This window comes from Leiobunum rupestre, chromosome 4 (genome assembly GCF_980474605.1).
Source record: "Leiobunum rupestre chromosome 4, qqLeiRupe1.1.hap1, whole genome shotgun sequence".
Taxonomy (NCBI): domain Eukaryota; kingdom Metazoa; phylum Arthropoda; class Arachnida; order Opiliones; family Sclerosomatidae; genus Leiobunum; species Leiobunum rupestre.
Genome location: NC_143387.1, coordinates 14,711,892 through 14,732,558, shown reverse-complemented (window position 1 = coordinate 14,732,558; position 20,667 = coordinate 14,711,892). Strand labels below are relative to the sequence as shown.

The 20,667-nt window shown below is 38.5% G+C and overlaps 1 protein-coding gene across 1 annotated transcript; it reads right to left on the bottom strand.

Moving 5' to 3' along the window:
• Positions 1-4,717: 4,717 nt before the first annotated feature.
• On the bottom strand, positions 4,718-5,638 carry LOC149946447 (uncharacterized). Its single transcript, XM_090170763.1, has one exon. It carries the CDS (start codon positions 5,636-5,638, stop codon positions 4,718-4,720), a length of 921 nt encoding a protein of 306 aa, XP_090026889.1.
• Between the last annotated feature and the right edge of the window lie 15,029 nt (positions 5,639-20,667).

Sequence of the window (20,667 nt, the reverse complement as noted above, 5' to 3'; positions counted from 1 at the left end):
TTTTGTTTTATATTATTAATTTTAAAATAGTATGCAATGCACATGCACTTGATTTTCCTCTGCTCTGGTAACATGCTTAGTGCGTTATGACCGACTTGCATACCAGTCTTTAGTCTGACACTTGCAACTTCCTGAACATTGTTCTCGCTCCTCCGGTGAATTTCGCAATACTTTGTTTCTTTAACGTTGCCCCTTACTTGTCTTAGACGATTTGAGTATTGCCATCACTGTTCAGTGCTGTCATATGTTCACCTTGTCGATTATCAATAACATTTGTTTACTTTTTAAAGCTATCAATACCACTTCATTGCGCCGGCGGTTAAGGATTTTTGGGAGAAAACTCAAATAATAACTTTTGAAGAACTCAGAGGCCAGAGTTTATCAGTCACTGATGATGCCAGAAATGACTCACCTGGACACTCTGCCAAGGATTGTAATTACACTTTGGTGGATACGAAATCGAATATGATTGAGGCTAAGAGGTCCACAGACGTTAGGCATGCCAAAGGCAAGAGCACAAATATGGAAGTGCTAGCCTTTGAGCTAGCATTTGCCGAAGCGCACAAACTTTCGGAACAATTCAGGTGTAAAATCACCGTTGCGCATGTTCAGGTCACTGCCTTACTGAGTAAGATAATTTTAAATCCAACAGAATAACTTACTCACATATTTAAGTACTAGTTACGAATTATAGTCATTTCAAAACAAGGCATTTATGTGGGTGTTAAACATTCGTGAGACATCTGCCACGCTTCAAAGAATATTTTGAAGAAATTGATGGAGTTTTGTTTTTGTTTTTGTCTTTTATTGAAAACTTTGATCAACCTTACAATGTTTTATTTAGCTTTCTAAAAAGAAGGGCTTCGAAGCATTGGCTCACTAGGCACCTTTTATTCGCAACCATTTTCGGTATGCTGCTAGGCAATGCGAAGGCCATAGAGAAAGGATACAAGAAATTTCGCATATTTTTCCGTTTTCAATAATTTTCCCTTGCATGCAGGTAATTTGGTATACAACACTAAATCACTTGGGTAACCGACACGAGTGGATGAACCCAATGTATTTTAATCGGCTGCTAGCTTGCGCCCTGTTAAGGTCGTTAGTAAATAACTGCCGCAGGTAGAGTTAAAATAGTGAGATATTTATTGAGTGCATATGTACATCGTGGCTAGGCCGCAACGTCGACTGAAAACTAATGTCGATCGTCCGTTATATTTATATAAATATTCGGCGCGATAAAAAAGGGCGCGTTCGCATATTGTAGATTAAAAAACAATGGGACCCAAATTTATATCTATACTCTTAATGAAACCATTATACAATAAAGAAAGGTAATGGTTGGCGCGAATTTCACAATCCGAAAAATTGTGTAGGTTTCTTGGAGCGTGTTGATCTTCGTGGCTCAATGCAAGGTTTGGTTTGAGGATCGTTCGGAGTACCCCTCCTCACTTGCGTTGCTGAGTTGTCCGACCGGGATTGACTTGCGTCGTGAGGAGATTGATTTCCGTCGCTTATTGTTTGACTCCTGTTAGGGTGTGGGCATGTGGAACTCGCTGTCTGGCTATGGTCACTTGGCTGGTTGTAGGTCGTGAGACGTCGTTGCTTGTGCACGGCGCTATCACATGCTGCAAATTCATCCATATCAATGGCGGTGACGGTGATTGCGAGTGATGAGGATCCGTTGCCAGTTTGTGGATTCGTGGCTCGGCAGGGGAGTCGACTTCGCGTGTTTCTTTTGACGTCGTATCACGAGTCCCGAGTCGGTGTTAATTTCATACATCGTGTTCCCTATGCTTGTCGTAATTCGTCCAGGTATCCATCTTTCCCCTCTCCCAAAATTCCTGGCAAACACTGTTCGCCCGGAAAACTCCCGCCTGTTGGTAGTCGCCTTTGGTGCGGACGACAACTGCTTCGGGTTGCACAAGTCAATTTTAGTGAGAATTGTTCGGTTGAGCATTCTTTCCGCTGGTGAAAGTCCGTCTTTTACTGGAGTGCTTCTGTAGTTCATGAGGATTCTGGCTATCCGAATATCCAAGGAGCCCTCGTAAGTGTCCAGTCCGGTGTTGATTATGTCAAGTTCGGGAGTTGAGCCACCTGTGATTTTCTTGAGGGTGTTTTTGACCGTTCTCACTGATCGTTTCGCTTGGCCGTTTGAAGCCAGGTGGTATGGTGCTGACGTCAAGTGTTCAATACCATTTGCCGTAGTGAATGCTTGGAACTCTTCGCTGACAAAGCATGTGGCGTTGTCGGATACAAGCCTAGGAATTAAACCGAAACGTGCCATATGTTGGCGAAGGCATCGGATCACAGTTGCGGACGTGGTTGATTTTGTGATATCGATTTCTAACCACTTTGAAAAGGAATCCACTGTGATTAGCAAGTAATGATTCTCTATGGGTCCGGCGAAATCGATGTGTACTCTCCGCCATGGTGCTGTTTCTTGTGGCCATGGTGAAAATATTTGCGCTGGCATTGGTGCGTGTATTCTGCATGTCTCGCATGACTCGGATAGCGTTTGCAAGTATTTATCTATACCGGGCCACCACACTTTCGCTCTTGCCAGTTCTTTCATGGGTCGAAGACCCTGATGCGTGCTGTGCAGCTCGTTCATTATCTTTGGGCGGAGATACTCAGGTACTATTACTTTATTTCCGATGCATAATATGTCGTCTACTATTGATATTTCCGTGGCTCGTCTGTGGTATGTCTTCAATGCGCTTGGTCATTTTCAGTGGCTTGTGACATTTCTTTGGCGTTGACTGGTCCGTTGATTCCCCCGCGAACGAGTAATACCATTTCGGTGGGTATTGGTGGTTCGGTCTCTGAAGTTTTTAGAGGTAACCGACTGAGCGCATCAGCGTTGCTATGGAGTGCTCCCTTTTTGTATTTTATTTTGTAATCGTAGGCTGAAAGCATCAATGCCCACCGCTGTAATCTCGCTGCGGCTGTCGGTGGTATTGGTTTGTCTTCTGAGAAGATGGAGATCAGAGGCTTATGGTCCGTTATTAGCGTGAATTGTTTTCCCAGCAGATAGTCACGAAAACGCGTGACGCCAAAAATTATCGATAAAGCCTCTCTCTCGATTTGGGCGTAGTTTTTCTCGGCAGCTGTCAGTGTCCGTTACGCAAATGCGATTGGTCTTTCTGTGCCGTCGACGATATGGGATATGACTGCTCCGAGGCCCACGGGTGATGCGTCACAGGCGAGAAAAACTTCTTTTCCCGGATCGAAAAGGACCAAAAGGTCTGACGATTGTATGGCGTCTTTGGCGACCTCGAACGTATTTTGCTGTTTTTTAGACCACGTCCACGACGTTGATTTGTTTAAAAGCTCATAAAGTGGAGATAGCAAGGTCGATGAATTGGGAATGAAGCGGGAATAGTAATTGATGACCCCAAGAAAAGACCTGAGCTCCTCTATGTTCCGCGGGGCCGGTGCTTCTTTGATGGCAATCAATTTGTGTTGTTGTGGATGCAGACCGTCGGAATCCAGGTGATATCCAAGGAAGTCTACGGATGTTTTAAGAAACTGGCACTTTGTCTGATTAAGCTTCAGCCCTGCCTTGGTGAACGTCGTAAATAATTTTTCCAATTTAGATAATAGGTCTTTGGGCGATGTCCCTCCGATGAGGATATCGTCTTGGAATGGCACGCTGCATGGATGACCATGCAGCAGTATTTCCATTTGACGTTGAAAGATTGCCGATGCCGATGAAATTCCAAAAGGAAGTCGGTTGTAGCGATAAAGTCCTTTTGTCGTACTTATGATGACGTAGTTCCGTGATTCTTCGTCCAGCTCCAATTGGTTGTACGCACTCCTCATGTTGATGCGAGCGAAGATCTTGCATCCGGCTAATTGAGCGAAAATGTCGTAAACCTTGGGTAATGGATAGATTTCCCGGTCTAGTATTTTATTCGTCGTAATTTTAAAATCCCCACACAGGCGTATCGTGCCGTCGTCCTTCATTATGGGTACTACCGGTGTGGCAAATTCTGCGTATGGTATGGGACTTATAATACCCATATTTTCGAGTCGGATAATCTCGTCGTCAATTTTTTTCTTTAGGTGGTACGGGACTGATCTTTCTTTGTGGAATCGCGGTGTTGGCTCGTCCTTGCGTATGTGTAGTTTTACTTTGACATTTTTCAGACAACCGATTCCCGGAGAGAACAGGGAATCGTATTTCTTCATTGCTGTGGCTAGGACGGCGTTCGATGACTCTACGTTCATGATGTGCTCGTTAATAGGTGGGATTACTTCAAAATCGGAAAAAATCCAATCACGTCCCATGATGTTTTTTGCTTCTCCGCGAACCACCACTAGGGGTAACTTCAATGTCTTGTCTTTGTAGTCGACAGTCACCTCAGTTTCGCATTTGATGTCGAGACGATGTCCGGTGTAAGCCATTAGGTGTTCGGGACCAGTTCCCATGGGTCCCGTGTGGTGTAGCGACGAAAACTGTGATTCTGAGATTATGGTGTATCCTGAGCCATCCAGTGTCTACTTGAAATGATACCGGTACTTTATTGATATGGCACGTGACTCTGATCGCTGGCGGAGGTTTTCTACGTCGTACTGTTGAGGTATTGGCTATCTTGCGTGATACTACGTCATTGATGGAGTTATCGCCGTTTGTGGATTCGTTACGTTCTTCCACATAAAAAATATCGTACTCTGAAGATACGGGTGAAGCATATGCTTCCGTGTTGAAGTCCGCTTAATTTGGTTCATCGATGTCTCTGCCCTGGTTAGAAATGCAATTGGTGTAGGATTTACTCTCCTCCCTACTCTGCGGTTGTCGGCCTTGATTTAGACGTTGGCGGTTCCCCTTCTTCCGGCAAGCTCTTGCTAAATGACCTTGGGTTCCGCATCCACGACAGCTATAAGTGGTATACGGGCATTCCCATTCTGGATGGTCCGTGTTGTTGCACCGGATACATTGCTTTTGCGCCGTGTCTTTCATGTGGTTGTGGTTTGGTCTTTGTTGTGCAACCCCACGGCTGGTTTTGTTCGGTCTTTGATACGTGTGGTGTGATATTTTGTTTACGGTGGAGTCCTCCCCTTGATCGTGCCCTTTTATTGCCTTGGAATCGTGCTCTGCTGTCTCGAGTGCTTGTGCCGTACTGATTGCTTTCTGGAGGTCTATGTCTTTCACGGCGAGTAGCTGTTTCTGTACGTGGTCGTTGTTGATACCGCATACTATCCTGTCACGTAGCATGATGTCGAGTATTGAGCCAAAGTTGCAGAACTCGGCCTTTTTGCGCAGGGCGGCTACGTATGAAGATACGGATTCTCCCAGCTTCCGGTCGCGTTTGTAGAATTTACATCGTTCCACAATTTCGCTCGGTAGTGGCTCGAAGTGTTTCGTCAGGACATCCTTGAGTTCCTCGTACGTTTTCTCGATAGGCTTGGCTGGAGCGATGAGTGTTCGCAGTAGAGTATATGTGGATTCGCCCAATACCGTGATTAGGATAGCGCGCTTCTGATCCGCGACGGTTTGAGTGGCGGAGGCGTCGGCTCCAATGCTTGCCTTTATTCCATGGGCTATGAAGAACAGGTCTAGTATTTCGGAGTATATCGTCCATTGGGTTGAGCTAGGGTCGAAGGCCGGAAATTGTCCGATGCTTGATGTGGCCATCGGTGATTTCCTCGTAGTGCGATAATGTAGACGAGACCCGTTAGCTAATATGAAACGGTGTTGATGATGGACCCCGTCAGTGGAATTCGATCCTTATTTCCCGTCGCCATTTGTTAAGGTCGTTAGTAAGACTAAATAACTGCCGCACGTAGAGTTAAAATAGTGAGATATTTATTGAGTGCATATGTACATCGTGGCTAGGCCGCAACGTTGACTGAAAACTAATGTCGTTCGTCCGTTATATTTATACAAATATTCGGCGCGATAAAAAAGGCGCGTTCGCATATTGTAGATTAAAAAACAATGGGACCCAAATTTATATCTATACTCAACACGCCCAAGAAGAGCTCACTCCCGAGCAATTAGATGAGCATGAATGGCTTGCACCAAATTCAGCTGTCCTGGAAGCGCTCACTAATTTTGTTAAACGCCCATATATTGTTAACAATTTAGGATATCACGTTAACTTTAGGCATACAGGATTTCTTAAATCTTACCACAGTTTAATCCTAATGCATGCTTTGAAAAGATATGCTTTCAGGTACGATATAATCGATATTTTTTCGCCTACATTTAGCATTGCAGTTATTGAATTAAGCGTTTAATTTAGCTACGACAGCCTGGATATGCGCGTAAAATTGGCGTGCATCGATCACAACCACCATGCGAATCGCCCCAAGCAAAAACTAACGATGGCACTCTCAGGTAATGTTTCTTTTGTTAAATACAAAAGTGATTTTTATATACTGTCGTTGAACGTTCATAGAGATACTAGATGCTTTAGTAAGCGCGCCAAAGCATCGTATATTGTACCAGTCATGGAGCCTAAGGACTATACCTATATACAGGGTGTTTCAGAAGTCAGTGCAATAAATTTGAGGTGTTATAGGGGATGCACTGAGAGAAAAATATTCTTAAAAAGTTACAGAAAACCTCTGGCAGCGCAAAGGTCCAGAAAAAGTCTGTTAATTTTACAGCTATGTCTGCTACCTGGTTATATCAATTTCATTCTGCAAATTTAACAGGTATTCACTTTTTCGAAATTACAGTAAATATTCATGTAATATCCACAGGGTACGTCTGTATTGTAAATCAGTACATGTTACAGAACAATCGGTAATTTTTCCCGCTCGTTACTGTGTTTGTGTTCTGTATATCTAACTTAAATATCGATAGATTTGACTGTTCTCCCCCGTGTTCATAGTCGGTAGTTTTAACAAAAATATCGGTACATTTGACTGTTCTCCCCCGTGTTCATAGTCGGTAGTTTTAACAGAAATATCGGTACATTTGACTGTTCTCCCCCGTGTTCATAGTCGGTAGTTTTAACAGAAATATCGGTACATTTGACTGTTCTCCCCCGTGTACATAGTCGGTAGTTTTTACAGAAATATCGGTACATTTGACTGTTCTCCCCCGTGTTCATAGTCGGTAGTTTTAACAGAAATATCGGTACATTTGACTGTTATCCCCCGTGTTCATAGTCGGTAGTTTTAACAGAAATATCGGTACATTTAACTGTTCTCCCCCGTGTTCATAGTCTGTAGTTTTAACAGAAATATCGATACATTTTTCAAAACATAATGGCAATTCTATGTATTTCGTACATTTTAAATAGGAAATTAAATCAAATGTTCAAGTTTTGTTTATTTTCTTATTACAACCATTACAACCATTCAAACTGAAAATTTTTGTTCGTTAAAAACAATACTTTTACGTTAATTTCTTCTTTTGGATTTTCGGGAGAAATTTTTGCAATACATCTGTAAAATAACGTTTTCAAAATATTTATATGCTCCAATTTTCAGAATGTCTTTGAAACAATGAATTTTGATGAAATTTTATACCTTTGTATAAACTCCATAGTAATTAGTGCTTTTTTTGGGTATTCTATATTCAGAATGTAATACAGGGCAAAGAACATGAAAAGTCCAGTGATCAAATTAGATGGATCAATGTGATCATTAACAATTTTTCGGTCAACTGACACAAGATATTGGCTAGCCTTGCCCAATGTTTCACCTGTACATGGATAAAATGTAATTTTTGGAATTTTTAAATACTATTGGTTTAAATATTTTATTAATACCTATAATAATTAGACATGGATATGAAGGAATTCGTTTTTCTATATCACGTAAATGCGTTCTAGCCTAAATTTAATGGAAAAAAAAACCGTCTGAAGTTATTACTAATTTGATAAAATGATTAAAACTTTTCATAAGTTTAGGGAACCATATAGAACTCGGATATATAATTTTGAAAAACACTATATTTAGGAAATTACCTCAAAAACTGGAAATATTGTTTTATAGTCTTCTTTGAAATGATCCATTATTAATAAGATTACCGCTGCAACCATTGCTTGATTTTTGTCTTGGTGCTACTACTGCCAGGTTTATTTTAGTCATCCATAATTTCTCTTGTAGCTATTTACCATTAATTTTCAATAAGTCGGATTTTGTCCCTTTTTTTATACTAAAAATGATTATTTTTCTTACCGTGTTTTTGGGAATGTCCGAATTGAAAATTTTTTCTAATTTGAATTGGTCTTAAATTTGTTATAGACTTTAAATCATCTTCAGTCAAAAACTCCATATCCTTTACGTTGTCTATACCTAAATCTCTAAATTGTGACACTATTTGCGAGATTTCTTCTACAGAGAAGGAAGTACAAAGACCAGAAACACACTTTTTTAAATCATCTGTGGCGTTTACAGACACGTGTGTAGTAACCAAATTTGCAAAAGCAAGATTTTCATTTATCTAAATAATAAAAGTCGGATTAATGATGGAAAATATTGATATTAAAGAAAGCACAGACTTGAATGAGGGAATATTTTATTCGTAATTTAATTGTAATATGAAAAGAATATACCAAAAATAGTTTTTAAAGTTGAAACAGTTATTGAGATTCCAAAAACCATATAAATATTTCGAGACAAATTGAAATTAAAACCAGATCATTTAAATTTAATTTGACAATTAGATAAATATATTTAAATACCCACAGTATTAGAAAAGACTTTCTATACATGAAATATAATAGCTAACGGTGGTAAACGTCATGTTTTAAAGTGATTATACTTTTCCCCAAAATATGATAACTCGACAGTGGATAGTAATCCGCTAGTTCTGTGTTGGGTACTAATTTCGTTTGATATAATTCTATAAGCTCATATGCATGTAAATTAGCTAAATATTTAGTTTTATACATAGCCATCAAATGACACACGTCATTGTGATTTCTTACAAAGTCGTGTACCTCGCACACTAAAAATTTTCCTTTCTCATATGCTGTGCCTTTGAATTTTAACTTTGCAGTACATAATGTGTTGTTCGAATTAAAATCACGGTCACGAGCATCTATTATCACATTTTCTGAAAAATTTTCCGAATGATACTGCGTTGAATTTGTATATTGTATTCGCGGGGGGAAAAAGTGACCCCCTCCAAAGTAAGCTTGTTTATATTGATGTTTTTCTGATAGTGTCTTAGTGATATTTAAGAAATTTTTTGTACTGTTGGAATTTTTTTTGTAAACGGTGTGTTTGCTTTCGAAACGCAAAGTCCATAATCTTATTAGAGGCCCAAAATGCAAAATTAACTCTGGATAGTGGTTGATTAGATAATGATGTTTCGCTTTAAGCTTGAAGTCAGGAAAAGCTTTAAGAAGGCGCTTTTTATAGTCAGGTAGCATAAATAATAATGCAGCTACTCCATTTTTGGAAATCTTTGGAGACGTAATTATTTCGACTATAGATTTCAACAATAAATACGCTTCCCACACTGGATCGCAAACATATTAGATTTTGTCTACAACAATAAGTGAAAAGAACCGAAGTAGACACCAGATTTGCGACGCATCCCCTGTTACCTTATTATTACTTTTACTAATCGGGCAAGGCTTGTTTCCAGTATCAGTGCCTTGGAATGGGAACTCCGATACACGCCAGTTGTAGTTTACCCAAGAAAACCATTTTTTTCTTCGATAAAATATGATAGAAATTGAAATATATCATATGCAACAACTCCCTCGAATAAATCATGAGCTAGATATGGTGCTAGGGCCGGAGAGCTAACATGAAAGTATGCAAGCTCATTTAAAGGAGAATTGCCTTTCACTCCGTTAAAGGTTTTCAAATTTGGTTCGTCTGTTAGTTTTGAAATTGCCTGATTGTAGTTTTCTATAGTTCTACGTTCGAAAATATCTGTGTTATTAAGTTCTTCCGCTCTTCCCAAACAAAATCTACAAATGTAGCCTTTAGAGAAATTACACTGGAAATATCCAATTTCGTGTTGACCAAGATTATCCCCAATAAGGCTTATTAAATGTACCTTCAAATTTGTACTATCATTTAAATATATTACATTATTTTCAAGGTGCTTCAGCTCATTAACGAGCATTTTCAAGCAGTTGGCAAGTCCATGATTTTTAATGTATTTATTTTTACATAATGATATAAGTTGTATATGATTAATGGTAGATCTATATTCAGGGGGTATATTTACAAGGGTGTAGTACATTCCTAATATTTTATGTATGGATTTGGCAGATCCAAGAGTATTAACAATTTCGAAAGCGTCTTGAAAAATTAATAGTTGTATAGATTTATTTTCACTAGTAAGAAAGTTTTGGCAAAATATTTTTCCATCGGAAATGTCACAAAGAGTTTGATCCTCTCCGAATATGAACGAAGGTTTGGGGAATGTTAAGATCTTAGCAATATCAACGTTAGAAAGTAAAGCTTTCAAAGATTCTTTAATCGGAACGTAATGTAGAAATTGTTTTTTTAGATTGTGGAAACCAAGAAACACAGGTACTGGTTCAATATAATTGAAATTTTCCTTGAAATATTCATGTCGTCGATAAATAGATTTTTGTTCGTCGCTGGCTTTTTCGGCAAAATTACAGCCATTATCCTGTTCTAAAATTTCTTTTATTACACTCTTTTATACCAGTGTTTTTCATATTGTTATATAGTTTGTTAGTAAGAAGTTTATTTTCAAGTGATTGCAAATTTCCTATCTCTTCAGCCACTATCTGAATTGTCGAGCTCGGAACAAACTTCACTGCTTGTAACTTTAAATAAAAGAGGCCTAAATTTATCTTGTACAATTCAACCAAATTGCAAGGTTGACCGTCAGATTTCTCTACTAACTGATGTTCATCAACTGAAGTTAATTGTTCTAAATGATTATAGTTCGCTGTGGTATCAGTAGTAGAAAGTTTTGTAATTGTTTCGCAATCTTCAAATACATTCCGGTCTGAATTGTGACTTTGAAATTGAATGAGATTTGTCTTATGAATTCTCGTAATATGACTTGTAAAGGATCCAATTATTCTATAATTAACCTTAGAAGCCGTGCACAAAGGACAAGAGACCGGTGTCTTATTTTTAATGTGAGTTTTCAGATGGGCAATTAGAAGAGTTGGATTGCGGAAAGTAGCGGTGCAGTCATTTACTTTGCACTGGTGGGTTTCTAGTCCGCATAATGTCGAATAAGTGGTATCATTAGGCTTTTTGTTTATCCAATCTTTATGAATACGTTTCGCGTGGGTTTGGAAAGACGCATAATTTGCATATACTTTCCTACAAGATTGAATTGCGCATAGATATTGCATATTGTACTCATATTTGTGAAAAGATAAGTGCCTCACATATTCTTTGTAAATATTTGTAGAAAAACAGCTTGAAACTGGACACTTGAACATTCCATATTCCTAAAAATTAAAATATTTGTTCGTTCAGACGTTAAAGGGATTGTGTTCTACGTACTATATGTAAAATATTTAACAATTATACTGGGGTCCAAAAAACCTCCCACCCCTTTTTCAAAAACCATTGTTTTCATTAATAAGGTATTCAATGAAATTTGAATAATAAATAATGAGAGAGCGAAAGTTATGAAAATTTAAATTTAACAGAAATCCATGAATTTAATAATTTTTCAACAAATACAGGCCAGACCCACGAGCAAGCTACGAATTGAATTTATTTTAGATAGAGGGCGCTGTGGCGAAACCACTAAGCGAAATGTTAAACTAAATGTTTAAATAGAAAATTTATCAAAATTCATTAGATACTTTTTGTCCCATCTCAATCTGAAAATAGGGGGATATTTATGGGACACCTTGTAATTAAAAATTTATATTTTAAGTTAAGCTGTTTTAAGTGTAGTCTAAATTAATCTAAGGAGGGATAAAATATTTGAAAAATTAATAGATGATTTTCTTTTCAACTCTATCCATTAAAGTCCACCTGCACCGAAACATTTAAATTCCATATTTTATTAATTATGTTTAATTGTCGACGCTGTAAAAATTAGAACCTAAAATAATAAAAGTTATTGCAAATTGAATACGCAAGTTTTAGCAGACAAACTTCGGTTTTCAATTGACTGGAATACCCGAAATCTTGAATTGATGACGTATTAAAAGACAATCGAAATCAATGTAAATTAAACCGCAAAATTGGCTAGGTGATGATTAGGTATGGAAACACCTTAGAAATAACAAAGCTAAAATTCCAGGGCAAGTTAAATCGCGTGATACGATAAAAGTCTATCAAAAATTACAACAATAGAGGGCTCTGTTTACCGTAACATGATTTGAAATACCGAAGGATGAAACTAGTTTTACCCCATCTACGCACAAAAGAAAAATTTCGACGAAGGAATAATTATTTAATGGTTGGCGCTGCGGTAGCCTAAACTAGTTTATTAGTGACACGGATTAAATTAGGTTTACATTCGAGCCAGCCAAATTAACTAGCATTAATGACGTCAGAGATGCAACGGAAATTATTTATTACCGAAGGTGCTTTAAGGAGATGCATCATGAAAAATAGGAGACAGTGCAGGTGAACTTTAAAAGTGAACAGAAACACTTCTATACTGTAAATCAATTTTACCTGATATTACAAAAGCGGTCGACATCCGTCATTAATAAACATCCGTGGAGGTTCATTTACTTGCCAATAGGTTTTAGCTCCCAATATTTAAATAAGAGCTTAAACGATCGGTGTTGCCATTTGGGCTACTTTTGAAACTGTTTGCAGTAAAAATTGTTTTTTTTTTGGGGTGGGGGGGATTTTGAGCTACTTCTTATTTTGGTTTATCTCCCTTAATAAAGTAGTGAAATGGTGAGATAATTTTAGTTATAAAAAGGACTGATTTTACCGAGGGCATGTTACCAGAGGCTTTTCTGATGGAAATTTGGCTGTTGTATGTTACCATAAGTAGCATTATACCCTAAGTATCACACTTGTAATAGTACTCGCGCATTTTTCTTGCTAAATACTTTCTTCACTAAATCTACTCCATGTAATTGAACTTTACTTCTTAAAAACATTTCATACGCAACCTGGTGAAAAAATGTATTAAGCCTAAATGGTTTTATTTCGGCAAAAATGCTCAGACTAATAAGCAACAAGTATTAGATCTAACAAATTAAATTTTGTTGGTGAATTTCTCATTTAGCTACATTTGGCCGAAATGAAGAATATTTTTCTGTAAAATACAAACAATTTAATGAATTTCCTCCGTCGTCAAAGCTCATATTCAAACCCTAACTTTAGCGCAGCTAGGCATAAATTATGTCGATTTTCATAACTGCCAGCTTCATTCTCGTAATTTACGTAACCGGAAGTCACTACCGAGTGCCGTTATTTATAAAATTTTCTAACGTCACTGTGACCCCATGGGTACGTGCAGTAACTATCAACGGCGAAAAACCGTTTAGTTCTTAAGTCAAAGCTACGTCATAAAGTTGTTGAACGCTTTTTATGATTATAAATTTTGAAGACATCGTCTGCTGCGTCGTCCGCAGCTTGCCTTCCCGCCATAGTAATTACGTCCGTTATCGGAAAAATCGACTCCTCTAGCCGATAACTACGATAAGCAAACGATGAGTAGTGTGAAGTCAAAACCGGAAACGCGAAATAAAGTATATTAAAAAAGCGGTGTCAGCGGTTACTAATCAGTGTCATCGATGAGAGTTACTGAACGTACCCAAGGATGTAGGAAACAAAAATACAAAATTTGATAGTTATATATATAATGCTACTTAGGATGTCACCCTTAGTTAGTGGCGTGACCCCTCCACTCCCTCAAACGGTTGAACAAGGGGACTACAGAAAAATGGCAAGCAGTTCTTCACTTTTTTTTGCAATTCCCCCACTGCACCCGCTTCAAAAGGAGAGGGTGCTATCCTCTTTAATTGTAGAAGAGGATATGTTTATGAATGAATAGATACGTCGCTGCGCAATTTTAAATTATAATTTTAGCTTTAACGTATTTTCATTTTAGTTTTATTTACTAGCTTTTTAATTATCTACTCCATAATAGTGAGATAATCTAATTAACCCAATATTATTGTAATAAAATTCCGGAGTGATCACTTTAATTTAATATTAAGATTTATGGTTATTTGTAACTTTGAGGTTTCTAGGCGCGACACAAAAATTACTAACGGCAAATGCCCAATTTGCTCTGACCAGGCATTTTTCTCGAAAACTAAAAAAAGTAGAGCTTTCAAAATTTCCGGGTATCCGTATGAAGCAAGGAACTATCTAATGTCTAAATTTAAAAAAAAATTAAGAATATTTTCATGTTTTTCAATAATTTATGTTTTGACCGGTAGGTGATAGACAAAAACTGTCAATGATAAAGTTGTTGATCATACTCGAAAACGTACAAATGAAGTTGATTTGGTCGGAAAAAGACCAATTTTTCATAGAGATATGAGGTCATGAAAACTAACAAGTTGGTCAAAGGAGGCAATAGCTTTTTCGGGAATTGTAAGAAAACAAATTTTAAGCATAACACAAATTAACCAAAGATTGATATTTTTCTTTTATAAAAACCAAAAATTACAGGCGTGGTTCAATTATTCATCCGTTTGATGCAATACATGTTTCCGCACGATGACGTATGTCTCGAAATGAACGCTGTATCATATCGGGATTGACAAGTTAGAAGACATCAATAATTGCGTTGGCGCAGTTCTTAGAGGGTAGTAATAGGCGTCTGGTAAACATACTCCATAATAAAGCCTCAGAGGAAAAATAGTTCTGGTGATGTTGGAGGCCATCGAACGGGACAGTTCCTTCCAATCCCTCGCTGATATGGTGGTGGTGCGCCGTCATGCTGAATGCACAACCGGTAGTAGTCGGCCATAGGAATTTCGTCCAACGCATTCGCTACTTAAGTCTGGTAAGAGCTCCAAATAATAGTTCTGCCCGTTCAGACGTGGTGCTCTGTTCGGATAGCGATTCACTTCGCCGTAAAACAATGGAACCATTGATGCACGATAATCACGAGAATAAAAATTTTAATTAGATTCCGGTAGCTAGGTAAAATGATTTCACAACAGGAAACTGTCGCTTTAAATACCAAAATATCTGAATATTGACAAACATGAGACAAATCTAAATAAAAATATCAATCTTTGGTTAATTTGTGTTATGCTTAAAATTTGTTTTCTTACAATTCCCGAAAAAGCTATTGCCTCCTTTGACCAACTTGTTAGTTTTCATGACCTCATATCTCTATGAGAAATTGGTATTTTTCGACCAAATCAACTTTATTTGTACTTTTTCGAGTATGATCAACAACTTTATCATTGACAGTTTTTGTCTATCACCTACCGGTCAAAACATAAATTATTGAAAAACATGAAAATATTCTTAATTTTTTTTTAAATTTAGACATTAGATAGTTCCTTGCTTCATACGGATACCCTGAAAATTTCAAAGCTCTACCTATTTTAGTTTTCGAGAAAAATGCCTGGTCAGAGCAAATTGGGCCACCCTGTATGAATTTAACTGTAAATCAGTATACAGAACAATTAAGAAAATAAGTAATGAAATGACAAAGAATATTGTCTAAAATGTGAGTAAAAAATATGGAAATAAAATTCAGAAAACAATCATTAAATATGACTGCGATTATATAACAAATGTTTTAGATAAGCAATAAGTAAATAGCTCTCTAGGCACATGAACTTTAAATATAGAAGACGGTAAACATATTGAATTGATAACTTCGGAAGATATAAATTTTAATTGATATAGAATACAAAAACACGAGTGAAGGTTAGTAGCGTAGCTTCAGATTTTGGGCCCGCCAGCAACTAGACTCCATGGGCCCTTTTTTTTTTAAATTTACCAATTTATCTACAAATGAGATAAATCTGCAAACGACTAAAAACAAGAAAACGTTCGTCCGTCGTAATCAAATTTGTTTGAACTTAAGGTAGAAGTCATAGATGAGACGAAAGAAGCTAAATACATAACTAAATGATTACTTTTGGATGTTTTTTAAGGAGCAAATGTTAGTCAGTGGATTTAATAACTGACAATTAGTTATTATTTTTGTATTTTTCAAATGTATGGTCCTAATTTCGAATGCCCTCCCCCTAGGACAGTGGCTTCGCCACTGGTGAAGGCAATTCACCGTGTTACAGGATGTCCTAATAATCTTGATTACAAATTTAATAATGATTTAATCTGTATACAGTCAAAGCTACAGATTTGTTTTTAATCATCGTTTAATCATCCGAGGGTGTCAAAATTATGAAGCGAGTGACCTGACTCTCGGAAATATTTAGAAAATAATCTTCATATTGAATAAACGTACACGTAAACGATGCATAAATATAATTAAGTAATCCGAATTTAACTTCGTCGTTGGCTGAGGAAGCAACATGATCACGGTCCAAAAACGGATATGAAACATAGTTAGACATAAAAGTAAAATGTTTTAAAACTCCTTCAGCATTATTTTATAAACTTTTATTTAAGGGTTTGGTTATATTTACAGTTATAAAAATAGAAAAAAACCTAAACGCATTAAAGCTGTAATACTGTTATAACTGTAAAATAGTAAACGTTTTATGAAACATTTGCAGGAAAACCTATTTCAAATCAAAGACGTTCGACTGTAATTTATTCAAATTTTATACGTACATATTACAGCTTTCCTTATAAAATATGTCCGTTATATTTACAGAATTGTTTTTCAAACAATTTACAAAAACCACTGTAAGTTTTACAACGATTTGTATAATGTACAGTTGAACCAGTCAACTGTTTCTGTGAAAGTGACAGAAAAAACTTTGTTGATAGATTGCAGGAGCATTTCTGAAATTTCATCAGTAAGTTATAAAATTATCAGAGCCCATAATAGAACATACAGACGAATATTGCTTTTCGTAAATACCATTTCACTGCTTTAACCAAATAAGAAAAAGTACCGTAAAATTTGAAAACAATTCAATACTGTAAAATATTTCAGTAAATTCTACCTAAATTTCTCTCAGTGTGAGTAAAGATGTTTGATTGTCTTTGTCGAATAGGAAAAGCGCTAGAGAGCGTTATAGTTTGGCCTAAAAACGCCTAAATGTAAGCTTTCAACGAACATAAGAACCCAGATAGAAAACCGGTTTTAATGGGGTAGTAGGAAATTTTACTTTCAAAAGAAGCCCTAAGGCTAACTCAAATAAGCAGATTCTAACAAGAGTGAAAGACGCGATAGTGCATTACGGTCGAAAGACGACCTAGTGCCTAACGGTCGAAGGACGCAATAAAGCCTTACGGTCGAAGGACGCTATTACTTACATTGCTAGTGCCTTGTTAGCAAAGGAAGCTATTACTTACATTGCTAGTGCCTTGTTAGCAAAGGAAGCTATTACTTCCATTGTTAGTGCATTGTTAGCAACGGATGGTATTACTTCTATTGTTAGTGCCTTGTTAGCAAAGGATGCTATTACTTCCATTGGTAGTGCATTGTTAGCAACGGATGCTATTACTTCCATTGCTAGTGCCTTGTTAGCAAAGGACGCTATTACTTCCATTGTTCATGCCTTGTTAGCAAAGGACGCTATTACTTCCATTGTTCGTGCCTTGTTAGCAACGGACGCTATTATTTAGTAATGTGAAAAGAAAAAAAACCACCAAGGTTTACGACAGTCCCAAGAACGTATCAATTCCCCAATGGCTCATAAGCCTTAAAAGCAAAGGTGAAATAAAAATGTTCGCCAAGAAATTCAAGAATGCGATAATATTATTTAGTGCTACACTTATTTATTACTTCTGGCCATGCACGGCTTCGATAAGTAAGTGTCACACTTATTTTTTACTTCTGGCTTTGTTTTGAAGCCCGCGTGATAAAAAACATGAGCTCATGGCGCCGAGAAAAACGTTTTTAATTTTTATCATTTCATCCTAATATTCCGCCTACCTATCGAAACCCAGATATCAGTTTGGTTTTAAATCTCGTTAATTATCATACTTACCGTTATTATGTTACTTATGCTTCTGGCCATACATGGCTTCGATTTCAACCAAATAACGGAATTACACGAGTTACGTTTCGTGGTTTTTGCTCTCAAATACTTCAAACAAACAACCGAACTACACGAGTTACGTTACGTGGTTTTAGTTCTCAAACCGCGAACGGCCCGCAGATTCCTATGCAAGCGGCGTCATCCGAATCCATTTTTCGATATTTCGTTCTCCCTCCTCCTCGTATAGCGTGGGGGGGACATATGAATTAAAAATTGGGATCGCCTCTTTTTTTCGATCTGGTCGGACTTTGGGCCAAGGTCGGACATGGAGAACGTAGTCCCCAATATTTCATTCCCCCTTTTCCACCCACTAGCTAAAGCATAGCAATGACGGGTTATAAATGATAATAACGTTCAGAAGTTCGGAACAAATCGTGGCGTAAAGTTTTAGTTTTACTTTCAATTGGAATGTATTTTTTTCGGAAATTGGTTAGTTTTGGAAGACCAAAAGTTATAGAATAGGGTTAGTAGCCAAAGAGAAGAAGACGGCAGTTTCGTAATTTTTTAGCCGGTTTGTAAGGAGTGTAAAATTGCGGTTAATTTTCAAAAACAAATCAGACCACCGCAATCTCAATCGCCTTCGTCTTTGTTTAGAAATGACAACGAGCGGCAAGTTCAAACAAAGGTAACTATTTGGCTTTTCAGTGTATGGGCGCCCCCCTCCCACTTTTTATGAGCTATAAATGCACTAATAAAGGTCCTTCCACCTTTTGACCAAGTATGAAGATTGCCCCCCCCCTTTGAAAACTTTCTGCGGGCGCCCCTGTTTCAGTGGTCGCTATAACATATACTAGCCGAGAAGCCCGCCGTTGACGGTTGACGAACGAACCCACCACCCAACCAACAGCTTTTTATTATATAGACTAGCCGAGAAGCCGGCCCTCAGCTAGTTGTGTGTTTCGAGGCACTCCACCCCAGTACGCCCCCCAACCCCTTTTTCCATGGGATAATTTCCGTGGCACCCTTTTCTCCATAGTCAAACAACCGCAGTAAGGCACCCTCCCCCTTTTACCCATGCGAGAATTTTCATGGCACCCTTTACCCCTTAGTCGAACCACCGCAGTAAGGCTCTTCCTTCCCTTTTTTCCCATGTGATAATTACCGGGGTTCCCCCAGTAAGGCCCTTCCTCCCCCTTTTCCCCATGTGATAATTACCGGGGTACCATCTCCTTATTTTTCCCATGTGATAATTACCGTTCCTTCCATTTTTTCCCATGTTATAATTACCGTGGTACCCAGCTTCCCCTTTTTCCCATGTGATAATTACCGTGGTAACCACCTATCCGTTTTCTCCATGTGATAATTACCGTTCCTCCCCCTTTTTTCCATGGTATAATAACCGTAGTACCCACCTCCCCCTTTTTCCCATGTGATAACACCGTGGTACCCTCTCCCCCTTTTCTCCATGCGAGAATTTTCGTAGTACTCCCCTCCCTCTTTCCAATGCGAGAATTTCCGTGGTACCCCGCAAGAATAACTCAAACTCGTAGTCGTACCAAACCCCCCCGTACCCCTTTAAGCCCCCTGTATCCAAAGGCTGAGGCAAAAAGGCCACGGGACTAACGTACGCCGAGAGAGCCACGGGACTTCCAAATCGGAACGACCCCGAAACCCCACCCCACCTCCCACCTCCCCGTTTCCGAAACTCACAGGCCTTCTGAAACTACCCCATACAATCCCCCCATCCGAAATTAGCGGCGGAAAGAGAGAAAATTTCGGGTGTATTGCGGGTTGGTACAAACACGGCCGAATTCTCAGGGGCGACAGATTTTGAGCATTTTTGAAACTGACATTTGTGTCACTTTTGAAAATTTGTAATAAAGAATTTAAAAACCAAATCGGAAATCAAAGCCGACTCGATGTCAAAAAGCAAATCGCAGCTTACGTAAATAAATGGCACGCGACCCTCGCGCGATTAACGCGCGCGCGAAAAGCGTCAGAAAATCGAGAAATAAATCTCCAAAATCCGTTGACGGTTGACGAACGAACCTACCACCCAACCAACAGCTTTTTATTATATAGACTAGCCGAGAAGCCCACCTTACAGGCGGGCCCTCAGCCAGTTGTGTGTTTTGAGGCAATCCACCCCAGTACGCCCCCCAACCCCTTTTTCCCATGGGATAATTTCCGTGGCACCCTTTTATCCATAGTCGAATCACAGCAGTAAGCCACCCTCCCCCTTTTACCCATGCGATAATTTCCGTGGCACCCTTTTACCCATAGTCGAATCACAGCAGTAAGCCACCCTCCCCCTTTTACCCATGCGATAATTTCCGTGGCACTGTTTACCCCATAATCGAACCACCACAGTAAGGCCCTTCCTCCCCTTTTTTTCATGTGATAATTACCGAAGTACCTTTTCCCCATGTGATAATTACCGGGGTACCCCCTCCCCATTTTCCCCATGTGATAATTAACGTTCCTCCGCATGTTATAATTACCGTAGTACCCACCTCCCCCTTTTACCCATGTTATAATTACTGTGGTACCCACCTCCCCCTTTTCCCCATGTGATAATTACCGTTCCTCCCTTTTCCCCCGTGTTACAATTACTGTGGTACCCACCTCCCCCTTTTACCCATGTGATAATTACCGTGGTACCCACTTTCCCCTTTTCCCATGTCGTAAATACCGCGGTACCCACTTCCCCCTTTTCCCCAGGTGATAATTACCGTGGTTC